Below are 16,717 nucleotides of genomic sequence, written 5' to 3'. Positions count from 1 at the left end.
ACCTTACCCTTATTTACTGTACTTTTTGGTAACCTCCCATGATGACTCCTCCCATCCCCAACATCCTCCTTTGTCTTTACCTGAGGGTGGTATTTAAGGGGAGAACTTCCACTATTTTGGCAAGTTGCTCAGTTTGCCTGAGCCTCTCCCATGTATACATGTTATAAAGCTTTGTTTAATTTTCTCCTGTTATTCAATCTCATGTGAATTCATTCGTTCTCCGGGCAGAAGAACGCAGAGCGAGTAGAGGAAATGTCTTCCTCCCCTACATGAGCAAGGTAGGGTGTTGGCAGAACTGTTAACAGTTCAGAGATTTTTTTTTTTAAAGACTGGCACTTGAGCTAACATCTGTTACCAATCTTCTTTTTATTTTATTTTATTTTTTACTCCCCAAAGCCCCCCAGTATATAGTTGTATATTCTAGTCATGAGTGCCTCTGGTTGTGCTATGTGGGATGCCGCCTCAGTATGGCCAGATGAGTGGTGACATGTCCACGCCCAGGATCTGAACCAGCAAAACCCTGGGCCACTGAAGTGGAGCACACTAACTTAACCACTCAGCCACAGGGCCGGCCCCCCAGAGATTGTTTAATACAGTGATCATTTTGATTTTCCAGGTAGCCAAGAAAACTAGGAAATATAATCTTCCTCCATGAAAGTATATCCTCTGTAGGACAAAGCAAGGTACAAATAAATACACACCTGGGCTCTAGAATTTTGTTCTGTCCTCTCTGCATTTAGGTTTGGATGAATACAGTTTGGGGAGAAAGGCAAGAAGAACCAACATTTTTAAGCACTAACTATGTGCTAGGCAAGGTGTTTTCATTAACATTGCTGTTTTTAATCTTAAAACATCAATTCGAGGCAGGAACTGTCTATGTCATAAATGTAGAAAGTGAGTCAAGCAAGGAGCCAAGAACAGAAAGCAGAACACCAAAGGAGCAGGAGCCCATTTGGGGCTGGATGCATCTGGCCCTGCAGCCACTTCCCATGTTCCCACAAGCCCAGCTGTTTTAGATTCTCTCCATACAGAGGAGCCACAGCAGCACAAGAGCCAAGGTCTGCTGCAGAGCTCAGTTATGGGTGTGCACAGATGTTGGGCATGAACCCAGAGGAAGGAACAGTGTTCTCCTCCAAACAGCCCTTGAGTTTGCATAAACTCAAGGGAGCTGAGGTTTGCAGAATGACTAAGGCCACATTTGAGTGATCATTTACAGTTCCTCCTCCTCAGGCTGGGTCAGAGGGTTTGTTTCTGCTCAGTAGCAATTCTTCCAGAATGGCTCCAACTTACCACACTGACACCAAGAGCCCCACAAAGAGCCTTTCCCTGCTGAAGGTCCCATGTGCCTCTGACACGGTGGTATTTGAGCCTCTGCAATTGCCATCCCGAGAGAACACTGCCCTGCTTCCTTGGAATGCACTTTCTGTGCTCACTGACCCTTGGCCAGGCCTTTGGGCTGCTAATTTTCAGCTGGAGCTTGAAGGTAAGAATATGGCTTAAAAGAAATCCTTTACTTAACTCATTACTTTAATCTTTACTACAGTAATGTAGGTGCTGCTGTATAGATAAGACTGATTAACTCAAGCTGGAAAATATTTTAAGGAACCTAAGATAAAAGATATTTGTAATGAACAGACATAGCCTAACAATGTTAGACCTAGAAATTCAGGGGCCTGAGGCAAAAATCTCCAAAAGCTCCCTCTCTCATAATACCATCTCTTTCCCACCGTGATCTCTTCCCCAAATACCCTCTCTCCCTTCTCCTCCTCCCCAACCAGCTCTACTTCTCTGCCCGTGACTAGTTCTCCCCAAAAGGGCTCTCCATTCATCCCAGCCATTGCCTAAGACAAATACTGGGCCTGCAAAGAGGACTGGATAAGATCCCCATGCTTCAAGGGGCTTGACATGTACAAGTAATTGTTGGACAGTAGAGTAAAAACTATAAAATTCACAAAACACTATAGGGTTCCATGTGAGGGAATGATTATTTCTGTCCGTGGAGTCAGGGACAGTTTCACAAAGGAGGCAAACATAATCTGATCTGACCTGATGTGAAAGGGTGAAAAAGCTTACAGTCGGTTACTCAAGTGGTGATTTTTGTGCCTGTAAAAGTCAAAACTCTTCCTCTGTTTCTCCTTTATACCACTCACTCACTACTCATAGAATACTTCTGTGACCAGATGTTGGAGAGAACGAGGATTCCAACACCAAGAAAGTCTCAGATTCTCCAGACAGAAGTTGAGTGTCCCAAAATTTAACTCAATTCTGACACTATCCACCCAGAGATAGCATCAGATCCCACAGGTTAAGGGCTCAGTCCTACAAGACTGCACTCCCCACCCCAGACACCAATTGCAAGTCCAATTGCAAGTCCTCTGCTTCTGACAGACCTCCTTGAGACTAGAGGTTCCCAAGACTCTTTTCAGTTTCAATTAATTTGTTAGAGCAGCACACAGGACTCAGGAAAACATTTTACTTACTGTATTACTGATTTATTATAAAGGATATAACTCAGGAACAGCCAGACTGAAGTGATGCATAGGGAAAAGTATGTGAGAAGAGGCACAAAGCTTCCATGCCCTCTCCAGATTGCTGCCCTCCAAGCACCTCTACATGTTTGTGACCACACAAAGTTGGGGTTCTGTTGCCCAATGTGTATAAAGAGCCAATTCTTACAGCATGGGATTTTGAGAAAAGAATACAGATTTATTGTGAGATTGATCTGCAAGGTGGCAGGTGGTATATGGTCTCAGATTTGTCTCCATGATCTAGGCTTGGGGCAAAATTTATGGGATGAAAGGCAGGGCAGTCTAAAGTGTCTAGATAGATGATGAGACGTAAGGAGAAGTGAGGTAACTGATGATCTGTGCAAGCATAATCAAGCTTCATGGCTCTTCATAGGATGCATGTTCACAAAATGGTGGTGTTAGTATGAGGGTGGAGTTTTCAGTCCCTTATGTCAAAAGGATCACTTATTGGGCATTTCTACAGGCCCATTTAATGGGTTAATGGTCTCAACTGGCCTGAACTGGACAAGGGCTCGTTTTTATGCTCCTGAAAAACCACTCTTATTACTCTGTTGATAAGATGGGGTCAGTTGAAATGGTCCTAGAGGGCCCATGGTTACAAACCACCCCCCTTTTTGTTGTTCATTCTTCACTCTTGAGGGAAATGAGTGACAACCATTCTAGCTGCTTCCCACTGGTAAAGGGCTTAGGTTGTTGCCTCTCATGGAACTAGTCTCTTGGTAAGGCAGTGATGCAGGTGGGCTCCCAAAGTTAGGCCTATAATGTGTAAGCAAGTAACCAGGTATTTAATAAGTATTTATAGATAAACAGAAAGAAAAACAAGTGTCATTGTTGGAGCAAATTATAAACCAGTTTCTGAGCCCAGGGGACAGTCAGTCAAGATTTCTAGACATCAGGGTCAAAGCATCTTTTCCAGCTTGAAATGTCTCTGATGATGTCATCCAGTGTTCAGATATCTTTCTGAGTGGCTTACACAGCAACAGGCATGAATCTCTCTTAAGTTTATATCAAGCTGTCCAACTTCAGTTTGCAGGGTTTCAGGAAAAAGTGTCATTTTAATTCTCAATGATTCCAAATGGAAATAAATTGAAAATGTTAGTTTGGAGATTTGTAGCCAGATATTTGAGGGGACTAGAAGAATTCAGGATCCAGTCCAGTTTACAGGTAGAAAATAAAATCTCCATAGATAATTAACAGAACTAGAATCTAATATCCACAAATCTGTATTATAGTTTCTATTAAAACATAATTTTTCTCTCTAAAATCATCATTTTTACCAAAGAGAGCCAAATTAAGACTAATTGATTGGCAAAATAATTCTAGTTTCAGCAAACTTGACCCAATTATTTACATAAGCACAGCAAGAATAGCAATTGGTCACATAGGCTGTTTAAAATCTGCTTTGCTGGAACTTTTTATAAGGAACTTCAGATTAAACTTTCAAGGCGTCTCAAGGCCAGGAAAGCCAAGCCAAGGACTAGTCATCAGGCTCTACCTGAAATACATATAGATTTGGGTGAATTCTTCTCTACTTGAGGTCCCCAAACTATCCTGAGGTTCTTGCACCTGCCAGGGAAGTGAACTTCTTTACTCACCTGGTAAGTTTGCTTGGAACCTTGTAAGCAAGGTACCAGGCCAATATTTCCAAGTGGCTTTATTTGTTCCACAAAGTCAATCCTTGTAACGTTGTCTGGTCTTGCATATTTCTCTCAAATATGACATTCCAGTCAAAGCCTTGGTAATATAACCAATGTTTCCAATTTTGTCCTGCTATAAGAAGATCAGATTCTTATTGAATTTATACAAATAACTATAGTGCCATGAAAATAAGAATACTTACTCATCAAAGAGTTTCCAAATTGTGGAGGGATCAGGCATGGAGGAAAAAATAAATATTTCAATTCTGCTTACAAATGCATAATTTATCAAATTGCTATAAGTCATAGTTAGCTTAAGAGAAAAGAGGAAAATGTTTCCTTAAATCTGGAAAAATAAGACATTTTGAAAATCAGCAACATTTCAAACAAAAAGTCATAAAAATTATAATCATCCTCATCAGTTCATTCAGTCCCATGTAACCAACTCTTTATCTTGATCTTCTATTAGCAGTTTTATGAGGTCATCAGTTTCTCCAATAGAGTTCTGTAATTTCTTACCCAGCTCAGTTTTATAATCTGAAAGTTTCTCAGAAACTTGTATTCTAGAGTAAGAGTCAGAATCCTTTCCATGAATCTCTCCGAAGATGAAATACATCTGCAAAAACATCAGAGTAAAACAACAACTGTTTGCAAATGACAAAAGACTCAAAAATGGCAATTTACAAAGAAACTTGGTTATTTCTGTGACATACAATGCTTTAAAATAATAACTTAGAATTATGACTGACAACCAGGACAGATCAGAATTTTAGGAATGTTGCGAATTTTTTAAAACATTTATACCAATAACATCGACCCACATAACATAACCTAGGAAGGTTTATCATCATTTATTTGACAATGCTTCCCATGTAATTTAACATATGAAATAAGCCTAATTAGTTTAATATCTTCCTCTTTATAGGAAGAGAGAATAAATTCTTTGAGAAGTCTCAGATGAAGTTTGTCAAAAATATCAAAAGATTTTAAAACACTTGGTCAAGTAGGATCATAGCTCACTGCGAAATCATGCTTAGTTATCCATTTAACCAAAATGACAGCATAAGATGTTTGTAGGGAAGGAAGACAATTCCTCTACCCTCTGGGTCCTTCTGGCTGGCCTAAGAATTAAATTGACGAGAGAGAGAATAATAGGAGAAAATCAAACAAAGCTTTACAACATGTGTACATGGGAAAAACCCAGGAAAGCTGAGTAACTCACCAGAAAGTCCAAAGCCATTGCCTTAATTAGCATCTTTAGCTAAGGACAAAGGAGGATGCTGAGGGTAGTGGTTTGCGACTTCAAAGGGGAGGAAGGCAATTTACATGGGGATGGAAATGGAAATGTTTGTTACAAAAGTATTTGCTGGGCTGGCTATAGACAATGTTATGTTATGCTATTAGCTCCTTCCTGGAACAGGCCTTCTATCTTAAATTCTTTTAGGCAGTTGGGGGAAGGCCAAAGTTTCTTTCAGAGTCTTTGTTCTTAAAAATAATCAAGCCAAAGAGACACATTTTGAGGTGGCCAATTCTGATCCCCCACACAGTAAAGGCAAACACAGAGAATTAAACAGTTTTTAAAAACATTAATAGAGAGACCTCATCATTTTGAGCATAGGAAATTATTATGACAAAATAGAATTTCTGTCTCTCAGGTAGATTTACTCAAAATAAAGAAAAATTTTTTATAATGTCTTTATCAAGAGCAGACTAGAATTTTAAGAAAATTATCCTTTTAAAAGAGAGGAAGACCAAATTCTAATTTTGTACCATCTTATACATCTTACTTTTGATATCAAAATTCATTTGCTTAATTAAATTCATTTTAATCTTAGCCAACTTGACCATGCATAGTTTTTCCTCAGAGTTCTTCTCCCACAAACCTTCTATAACTTTCTTTTTACATCCAGAATTTGTCCTATGCTTTCTTTCCTTTCTAGTATTTTAGGACAAATTTATCTTTCTTAACAAAACAAACAAAAATATCTCTATTTTTTATACTTTCTTTACTAAAAATATACATCTTACTTTCTTTGAATGCAAAGATGCTTCCCTTATTAATTGTAATAGCTTTAATCACATATATTAACCAGAATTTTAACCCCTATAAACCTTAATTTTTAATGAAAACTAAGAAGTAAGCAACTATGAACTGTCTTTTACGTTAGCATTCTGTGGCTTGGCAAGTTTATAAATACTTTTCATAGCCTCTAGAAACATGCTACTTCATAGAATAATTTTTTAATAAAATGCAAGACATGTTTACTAATAGACCCAGACATCTTTTGATTTCTCTGTAATAAGAAGCCAAAAGTAGATAAACTTATATTTAGCAATGATGTCTAATATTTTATCTTATTTGGAAATGATCTAGATTCAATGAATTTTCCATCATTTAATTTAACCTGGCAAAACTTCAAAGTTTCAAGTTACCAGGAGATTTTGGAAGTTATTTTAATTATACATGCTGTAAAGTATAATTATTGTTTAAAAGTTTGCCCAAACACTTTATCTTACTTACATCTATTTAGTTTACTCATTTCCAATAGTTATGTTTAGATTTCCTACAAAAACTTCATGAGACATTAGACGAAATCAGCTATCATTCTAAGCTATTATCTCTGCTGACAAATTTTGTAGCAGAGAAAATATAAGCTTATCTGACTAATAAACCCAGGTAGAATGAAGGTTGCATGTTTGTATCATATCCACTGCTGACAACTCTGAAGACATGTTTATTTTAATCAAACAAAAAAACTTAAATAAGCTTCCATTTACCAAAGATTATTTTATATCATGCTAACTTGAAAAGGATTTGGTTAGTTTTTATTACATTTGGAAATAATTTATATAAGCACTTACTTTAAGTCAATTGGCTAGAACTCTTTTAGAAATCATATCATCTGATGGTAAGATATCACACACATATAACATACTTATGAGACAAGTACACAAAGACTCCACAGCTGTTGCTTTAAAATTATTGCCATGAATCAGGTACAGTAATATAAGGTTCACTAGTTATGAAAGAATAATTGAATCTAAATTTTGTTTTAAACTCTTTCTACTAATATTTGTGGCGAAGACAGTCTAGATGCTAGATTTTGGGCAAGAGTGCTCTTATGGCCATTTGTCTTTCCTTTTTTACTTTTTTTTCCTTCAATCTTAGAAATTGGTGATGGGCTATATAACAGTCCCCGGAGAGATTACACACTTTTTGAGATAAGGGAAATGGGTGGACTTTGAATCTAGAGCTTCATTTTGAGTTTTTCTAAGATTTTCTTAAGGACAGTTGCTCTTACTTCCTCAGATATTGGGGTTGTAACTTAAATGACATTATAGGTTGATCTACCTGTCCAACTATATCATCCCTAATTCACTTCTTTCCCTCTGAGTGCTTAGTTTTATTTTAGCTTAGAGAATAAGTTGCCCCAAAAATTCCTATCAGCTATTTATATCAGCTTCCAGTTTGGCCAAATTGCTGATTGTAAGTTGCTAAATGCTTTCAAATATCTTGTCAGGTTTCAGCCAGGATGAGCAGTAACTATACCTGGCAGTATTGAGCAACTCTATTAATCTTTAATGTAGCAGTTTCCCAGAAAATCTCTCTGAGTCTCATTATCTCTGGGAGTAGATTACATGGGTGTCTATAAAGCCATGACCTAATATGCTTTTCTTTTGAGTACCTTTTATAACTTAATTTTCTATTAGCTTCTTGCAACACAACTTTCAATAAGGTTATTTTGGAATTTTGAAGTTTTCACTTTTAAGTGCACTCTTAAATGTTGTTATCTAATCAGAACATTCCTTCTAACGGCCAATGTAATTCACCTGAGGTGACGGCAGTTTGGTAGGACCCTTAGCCACAAAAGGGAGTGCCACTCACATTTCTCTCCAACCATCTGTGACCACAAAATGGGGTGCCACCACATTTTTGTCCAACAGTATTTTTGGGAACCCCCTGAACTTTACAATTACCAAGCCAAGCCCTTAGGACACAAAACAAGCTTAGTAAGATTTTGAAGTTCTTTGTAAATATTTACAGCTTCCAGAACCTTTAGATTTTGCTCAATTATGCTGGAAGTTGGAGCACTTGGTTCTTTAAAGATTAAAGATTTTCCTTGTTTCTCGGTTTGGAGGCTCAAAAAGAGCCCAAAGTGGCCACTGTAATTTTAAATTATCCTGGATTATCTTGACAGCCATTTACAGTTATTCCCATTTCAGGGGGCTTTTTCCAAGGTGGTCTCAACAAACAAGGTAGTTTCGAAAGAGAATTTGCTATGGTCACTGAGAAACTCAGTCCCCAAACAGCCAACTCTCACAAATAAAATAATCAGATGTAGACAAACATGAACAGACACAGAACCAGTATTCTGGGACTCTAAACAAGGGTTTTCTGGGATACTAACCCAGAATTTGGGATTCTAACCCATTCTCTTGAGCGTCCCAGCAGCTATAGCCCTTTTATATTGTTTCCCTTGGAGTGGGACTCTAACCCACAATTCTGACAAGACTATTAGACAATTTAGGCACAGGTATGTTTTTACAAGGTCACTCTCCCAAAAGACATCTGATCCAGGCACTGTTTCTTCTTTCAAAAGGAAAAAGAGCACCAAGGGGCCTGGGGCACCATGGCAGGAAATGGGAATCCAATCAGCTGAGCCTCTAGACAAAATTGTCTGGGCAGCTACTTAGGGTCAGGGAAAAGACCCCACACCTCCCTGGGGGCTCCAGAGCCTTGGGTGGGCAGCCATAGCACCTAGTCCCTTCATGGTTGCCAAAATTGTTACCACACTAAGTTTGGATTCTCCTGCCCAATGTGCATGAAGAGCCAAGTATTATGGTATCAGCTTTTGAGAAAAGAATACAGATTGATTGCAAGATCAATCTGCAAGGAGACAGGAGGCAAACACTCTCAGATGTGTCTCCCCAATCCAGGCCTTGGGGCAAAATTTATCAGATGTTTGGCAGGGTGGTCTGAAGTGTGAAGATAGATGATGGGAGGTAAGGAGACGAGAGGTAATCAATGATCTGTGAAAGCATAGTCAAGCTTCATGGGTCTTTGTAAGATTCATGTTCATAAAATGATGGTGTTAGTATGATCTGTGGGTGGAATTTTCAGCCCTTTGATGTCAAAATGGTCACTTACCGGGCATTTGTGCAGGCCAATTTGATGGGTTGGTGGTCTCAACCAGCCTGAAATGGACAAGGGTCAATTTTCACTTCCTGAAAAATCACTCTTAATTACTCTGTGATCAGTTGATCTGGTTCTAGAGGGCCCATGGTTACATGTTCACCAACCCAGAAGCTCTCCAAACCCCATACCTTTGGGATTTTTCTGGAGGCTTCATGATTGATTAAATCATTGGCCACTGTGACTGGTTCAATCCCCAGCCCTTCTTCCCTCCCCAAAGATGGGGAAGGGGTGGGAGGAGCTGAAAATTCTGACCCTCTCATTACATGGTTGGTTCCCTTGGCAATGAGCTCTCAACATGTGATTGTTGAGGGGCCTTCCAAACATCTTGTTAACATAAACTCAGATATGATTGAAAGTGTTTAGTTACAAAAGCACCATTTCACCTTATCACTCTGAAGCTATTTCAGGAACTGAAGACAAAAGAAAATATTAAAACAAAAGATGCCCCTATTACTCTAACCACTTAAGAAATTACAAAGGTTTTGGGAGCTGTGGGCCAGGAGATCTGGACAAAAACCAAGATATATATTTCTTATTATAAATCACATTAGCACAGTGCCCCTCTCTCCAAGGGTGAAGACGATGCACTAATGTGGCCCAGCAATGAGGGACCTAGGGGGAAAGGGAGAGGTCATAATGATTGGAATTCCTCCTGTGAGAACTGCTAGACCCTATGGTCCCACCACATTGCCCTGTTGCCTTGACTATCCTTCCCAAGCACGTCTTCCCTTCAGCTAGGTCTAATCATGCCCCCCATGGGCCTCTAACACAGAGCAGTACAGTGGAAACTATATTCCATGAGCCAGTTAAATTATTTAACCCCCCTGGTCTTCGGAAGCAGCAGGTTCTGGTGGCTCTCCTTTCTCTGTTGGCCTGGAATGCAGCCACCTGTCAGGACTCCACATGTTCTTGCCTGTACTCTGAACTCACACACTCTCACAGCCGGGCTCAGGTCTTCAACTACCCACCATGTGCTGAAAGCACAACGCCTAACACAAAGTTGGCCTATGTGTTCAATGAAACATCATCTCCAGGCCGGAGCTCTAAGCCCACACTACACCTGCCTATGGGCCCTTTCCTCTGGATGTCCCATAGGTACCTCAAACTCAAGACCCCTCAAAGTGAACTTGCCATCCCTTCACAACCACCTCATTCAGGAACTGCTCACCCTCCAGTGCTCCCTTTCTCAATAAATGACGTCTCCCTCTACCCAGTTACCCAAGCTGGAAATCCAGACACGACCTTTGACTTCCGCTCACTGCTGCACCACTTCACATCAGATTAGCCATGTTAAAAACAAAATTCAACTGAGAAGACTTGAATACCTAATTGGCTTTATCAAACATTCATGAATCAGACAGCATCCCATTCAGTAAGCAGAAAGGAGCTGCAAGGAGGTGAACAAAATGGAAGGTTTTTATAGGAAGAAAGATATTGGGACAAGGAAGTGAAAAGAGTGGATTGTTTCAGGCAAGGTTTCCTTCTCTTAGGGGAAAGCAGAGGTCTTCCTAGGCAGACCACTTCACTAGCGCTGACCAGGAAATTCCAGACTGATTAGTATAAATTCCACTCATGGGGGAGGCTGAAACTGCAATTAGTTTAGGTATGAAGTCTCAGCGGGGCTTAGTGCAAGTGATTCCATTTGGGCTTGTTGTTTCTTTTTAACAATCAGTAAGTGCCATTGACTATGCCTTCCAAAGATGTCTTGAACCCATTTACTTCTCTCATTCCTCACTGCCACATTTTTGTAAATCTACAGGTTCCTCCTGACAAATAAAAATGGCAAATAATAGGATATATTGGAGTATATGAGGAAGCCATTTTGTGTAAACCTAATTCGGCTTGACCTTGTCTTTCCAAAAGGGCCTGACCGAGGCAGTTGAGCATGCATTGTATATCTGCTTTAGAGATTCCCTATGGCAAGAGCAAAGGCCCTTGAGATAAAGGTGCAACTTCTCTCGCCCTCCCAACGTTGGCATCTCCTTAAAGATTAAGCATCTTTCTTTAGGCTGGGAACCGATTGCAGCGCTCATCTGTGACCCCCCAGCCAGAGGCAACACACCTGCCACCCCGTGGCATTCACTGAGACAGCAGACCTATCTGCCGTTTCCATCTATCGCTGTGCTGACAGAGCAGCCTCATGACTATTGTAAAAGGGACATTTCAATCATATGTGAAACATCCTCTTTGAGGGTATGTAACCACCCTGTATACCCCCACTTCTTTGGACTGCTCTGTTCCTTTGTGGAAAGACTCTCCCAGGTTATAATCCTCAGATTTAAGCTCAGAATGAACTCACCCAAATTTTCATTTATAGATTGGTTATGGATTATTTTCATCGACACTCCCATCTTTTTTTTCAATTCCCTTGCAATTTATTCAAAGAAAGTGTATTCTTTCCCTGTAGACTGTCACAAGATCTAGATTTTGTTGATTGCCTAGCCATGGTATAGTTTAACATGTTCCAGTTTTCTCTGCACTTTCTGTAAATTGGTACTTGAATTTAGAGGCTTAATCAGATTCAGGTTCAATATTTTGGGCAGGACCACTTCATAGGTAATGTGTTCCTCATCAAGAGGCACACAGGGTCTGGTTTTCTTTCCTTTCATGACGTTAGGAATGTTAAATGCCTAGATTCTTTGATCACTAAGGGCTGCAAAAGGACATTACAATTCTATAACTTATTATTTATTTATTTGTTGAAATAATTCTATAAAGGGAAACTTCTCTTCGTCTGCTATTTGTTATTCAGTGGTATAATTAATATAAGAAATATTTTCAAAATAAAAAGTTGGTTTCTGAACTTTAGTGAAAAGTATCCATATTAGTCTGCTCGGGCTTTCATAACAAAATACCACAGACTAAATGGCTTAAACAACTGAAATTTATTTTCTCACAGTTCTGTAGGCTAGAAGTCCACAATCAAGGTGTTGTCAGGTTTGGTTTCTCCTGAGGCCTCTCTCCCTGGTTTGCAGACTGCTGCCTTCTTGTTGTGTCCTCACGTGGTCTTTCCTCTGTGCATATACATCCCTGGTGTCTTCTTGTGTGTCCTAACCTCCTCTTCTTACAAGGCCATCAGTCAGATTAGGACCCACCCTATCAGCCTCATTTTAACTTCATTACCTCTTTAAAGACCCTGGCTTCCAAACACCATCACAGTCTGAGGTACTAGAGGTTAGGATTTCAATACACGAATTTTAGGGAGACACATTCAGCCCATCATAGCATCCGTGAGTGTTTTGCAATGTATATATAGGGTATTGCTGCCATAAGAGATTACCACAAATTTAGCAGGTTAAAGCAACACAAATGTATTATCTCACATTGTAAGTCAGAAGTCTGAAACGGGTGTCTCTGGGAAAACTGAGGAGTTGGCAGGGCTGTGTTCCTTTGTGCCTCCTAAGAAAAGCTGCTTCCAATCTCATTCTGTTTGTTGGCAGAATTCAGTTCCATGTGGCTGTAGGACTAAGGTCCCGTTTCTTTGTTGGCTGGCAGCTGAGGCTCGTTCTCAGCTTCCAGAGGCCATGCCTTGGCTCATGGCCCCCTTCATCTTCAAGCCAGCAGTGGTGGGATGAGGCCTTCTCATGCTTTGAATCTCTCTGGCCTCTTCTGCTGCTGCATCGCACCAACTGGTTCTTGTACCTGTCTCATCCACTTGTAAATGTCTTTGTGGTTACATTACGTCCAGCTAGGTAATCCAGGACAATCTCATTGCCTTAAAGTCCTTAACCTCAATTTCATCTGCAAAGTCCCTTTGCCATGCTGTGTAATATATTAGGGATTAAGATGTGGACATCTTTGGGAGCCATTATTCTGCCTACCACTATATATATTTTAAAAAGACAGATAGAAATACATCAAAATAATAATTCCTATGTGATGGATTTTTTTATTTGTACATTTGAGCTTATTCCAAATTTGCTGCTGCATATATATATGTATATGCTATATGTATATATATGTATATATGCACACACATATTTATGAGTGTTAATTATTCCTTCCTAATAAAATTGTGATATGAATTAAAAGAGAAAAGAAAAGCTTGTAAAAGATCTAATATAGAAGTCTTGTTAGAAATGTTGGTTTTCTTCCCTCCTCCCTCCTGAAGTTGATCACACCATAATTTTATGTGTATCATCCAAACTCTACCTTCTTTGACACATTATAAGCACAGCTGCTTCTTATATTTGAAATTTTTGCAGAAATAGTCTTTCATTTTCTGAAAACATAGTCTCAATCCTAAAGGGTTCAACTAGCTCTGAGAGTAGAAGCCACCATGACAAGGGGCCTCGCGAGGTGGGCACCAGTCCTCTTGCCCATTCCACAGGAAGACTGGGCCAGATTCTTTTATTCAATTTCCAATAATCACTTATTATTACATTTTCTGTAAGGACCCTTTCAGCTCTAAAGTTCTAATACTCATTTTATGCAAGAATCAAAATGAGTTAACATATATAAGTCACTCAGTCCAGCACATGCAAACTGAAGTGTTCAATAAACGGTAGCTTTCAACTGTGGTCATTACCACTATCAGTAGTAGCAGTAAATGTTGTCTGGAATCCCAGTAGCCAATTTTTCTGGAGTAATAGTGGCCCACTCCTTCTGGCTTCCTCAATTTGTGCATATAAAAAGTTTCTCTCAAGGTTGTAGAGAAAAAGGAACCCTCATACACTGTTGGTGGGAATGCAAACTGGTGCAGCCACTATGGAAAACAGTATGGAAATTTCTCAAAAAATAGAAATACCATATGACCCAGCCATCCCACTACTGGGTATCTATCCAAAGAACTTGAAATCAGCAATTCCAAAAGTCCCATGCACCCCTATGTTCATCACAGCATTATTCACAATAGCCAAGTCATGGAACCAACCTAAGTGCCCAGCAACTGAGGATTGGATGAAAAAGATATGGCATATATATATATATATATATATATATATATATATGTATATATATATATACACAATGGAATACTACTCAGCCATAAAAAAGGATAAAATCGTCCCATTCACAACATGGATTGACTTTGAGGGTATTATGTTAAGTGAAATAAGCCAGATAGGGAAAGATGAACTCTGTATGACTCCACTCATAGGTGGAAGTTAAACATATAGACAAAGAGAACTGACTGGTGGCTACCAGGGGGAAGGGGGGGTGGGGGAGGGCACAAATGGTGAAGTGGTGCACCTACAACGTGACTAACAATAAAGTACAACTGAAATTTCACAAGGTTGCCAACTATCATAATCTTAATAAAAAGTTAAAAAAATGTAAAAAAAAAAGTTTCTCTCAAAACAGCAACAAAAATAACCTGATTTGAAAATGGGCAAAGGATTTAAATAGACACTTCTCCAAAGGAGATATATGAATGACAAATGAGCACATGAAAAGATGCTCGGCATCACTAATCATTAGGGAAATAAAAATCAAAACCACTGAGATATCACCTCACACCTATTAGGATCACTATTATAAAAATTTTAAAAATCCCGGAAAAGAACAAGTGTTGGTGAGGATGTGGAGAAATTGGAGCCCTTGTTCCTTGCTGGTGGGAATGCAAAAAGGCACAGCTGTTGTGGGAAATGGTATACCAATTCCCAAAAAAAATTAAACGTAGACTCACCATATGATCCAGCAATTCCACTTCTGGGTGTATGCCCAAAAGAATTGAAAGCAGGCTCTTGAAGAGGTACTTGAACGCCCGTGTTCATAGCAGCGTTATTCACAATTGCCAAAAGGTGGAAGCAACCCAAATCTCCATGCACGGATGAATGGATAAGTAAAATGTGTTATGTACATGCTAAATGGAATATTATTCAGCCTTAAAAAGGAATGAAATTCTGAGACATGCTACGACATGGATGACCCTTGAAGATATTATGCTAAGTGAAATAAGCCAGTTCAAAAGGACAAATATTATATGATTCCATCTATATGGCATACCCAGAGTAGTCAAATTCATGCAGACAGAAAGTAGAATGGTTGCCAGGAGATGGGGGACAGGGAAATGGGGAGTTAGTATTTAATAGGTATGGTTTCAGTTTTGGGTGAAAAAAGTTCTGGAGATGGATAGTGGTCCTGATGGTAGCAAAACAATGAGAATATAGTTAATGCCACTGAACTGTGCACTTAAAAATGGTTAAAATGGTAACCATTGTGTGATTAGGTTAGGTTAGGTTATGTGTATTTTACCACAAGTAAAATGACATCTCCTCTATTCTCTGCCCACAGAGACTCTCTCTCATCCCAAGACAGTATGGCCCTGACCGCAGAGTTGGGGAGACAGCTACAACTGAGAGAGGTGGGGGGGATCCTCCTGCAGGCTGCAACTGTGGACAACTGGAGCGAGATCCAGAACTTTGAGGCCAAGCCAGATGATCTCCTCATCTGTACCTACCCTAAATCAGGTGACTGTAGGGCAAAGGGGACAGCAAGACCTTGGCCTGCTGAGTCAGCAGGGGCTGCTCACCTCAGTTAGAATGCCCCTTGATAGGATGTTGCACTTATCAAGGAAATCTGCTCCTTATTGTTCCTCAACAGTGCTCGCTCTCAGATGTGCAGTATGCTAAGTTTAAACCCAGCATCCTGGGTTTACTGGGGGTCAAGCATCTTTAGAGGATCAGCCTGCTGTGCTCTGCTGGGGACTGCTCCCGGGTGAGAGCACTGTGAGGCTTTGCCTGTACTGCTCCTCTCTCCATAGAGATTCAGTGTTTCTCCCATGTGGACGTCCATCTGTCATGGCTAATAGGATCCTGACCTGAGGGAAGGTTGAACCAAACACCAGTCAGTCCCCATGTGCCCCTCAATTACCCAGGACGCTTAGGCAGATTGTCTAACAGGTTTCTGCTTCTCGCCCTTTTCATCCTGGCCTCAGGGACAACATGGATTCAGGAAATTGTGGATATGATTGAACAGAATGGGGATGTGGCGAAATGCCAGCGAGCCATCATTCAACACCGCCATCCTTTCATCGAGTGGGCGCGGCCACCCCAACCCTCTGGTAAGGGCTCTTCCCTCACTGCCGCATCTCCTTTCTTTCTTTTTTCAGACCTTATTTTTTAGAGCCGTGTTAAGTTTACAACAAAACTGAGAGGGAAGTACAGAGATTTCTCTGTCCCCACACATGCATAGCATCCACCATTATCAGTATCCCCCCCTCCCCACAGTGGTATACTTGTTACCACTTTGTTGATGAACCTACACTGACACATCATCATCACCCAAAGTCTGAAGTTCACATTAGGGTTCACTCTTGTACATCCTGTGGGTTTAGACAAATGTATAACAACATGTATCCTCCATTATAGTATCATACAGAGTATTTTCACCCCCCCTAAAATCTCTCTGCGCTC

At 40.0% G+C, this 16,717-nt stretch overlaps 1 protein-coding gene across 4 annotated transcripts in view; it reads left to right on the top strand.

Moving 5' to 3' along the window:
* The first annotated feature begins 1,096 nt into the window (after window positions 1-1,096).
* Window positions 1,097-16,717, top strand: part of LOC124239957 (sulfotransferase 1C2) — a 38,935-nt gene continuing 23,314 nt past the window's right edge. For 2 of the 4 annotated variants that reach the window (XM_046662486.1, XM_046662484.1), the window contains exons 1-3: window positions 1,354-1,483; window positions 15,597-15,772; window positions 16,240-16,365. In XM_046662486.1, the coding sequence (XP_046518442.1) occupies window positions 15,622-15,772; window positions 16,240-16,365 (277 nt within the window). In that variant the 5' untranslated portion in view covers window positions 1,354-1,483; window positions 15,597-15,621. Of the gene's footprint in view, window positions 1,484-15,596; window positions 15,773-16,239; window positions 16,366-16,717 lie in introns of all 4 variants that reach the window. The other 2 variants (XM_046662483.1, XM_046662482.1) reach the window with 1 other exon arrangement.

The sequence above is a fragment of the Equus quagga genome, chromosome 5, assembly GCF_021613505.1.
Source record: "Equus quagga isolate Etosha38 chromosome 5, UCLA_HA_Equagga_1.0, whole genome shotgun sequence".
Taxonomy (NCBI): domain Eukaryota; kingdom Metazoa; phylum Chordata; class Mammalia; order Perissodactyla; family Equidae; genus Equus; species Equus quagga.
This window is presented reverse-complemented; position numbering and strand designations above follow the sequence as displayed.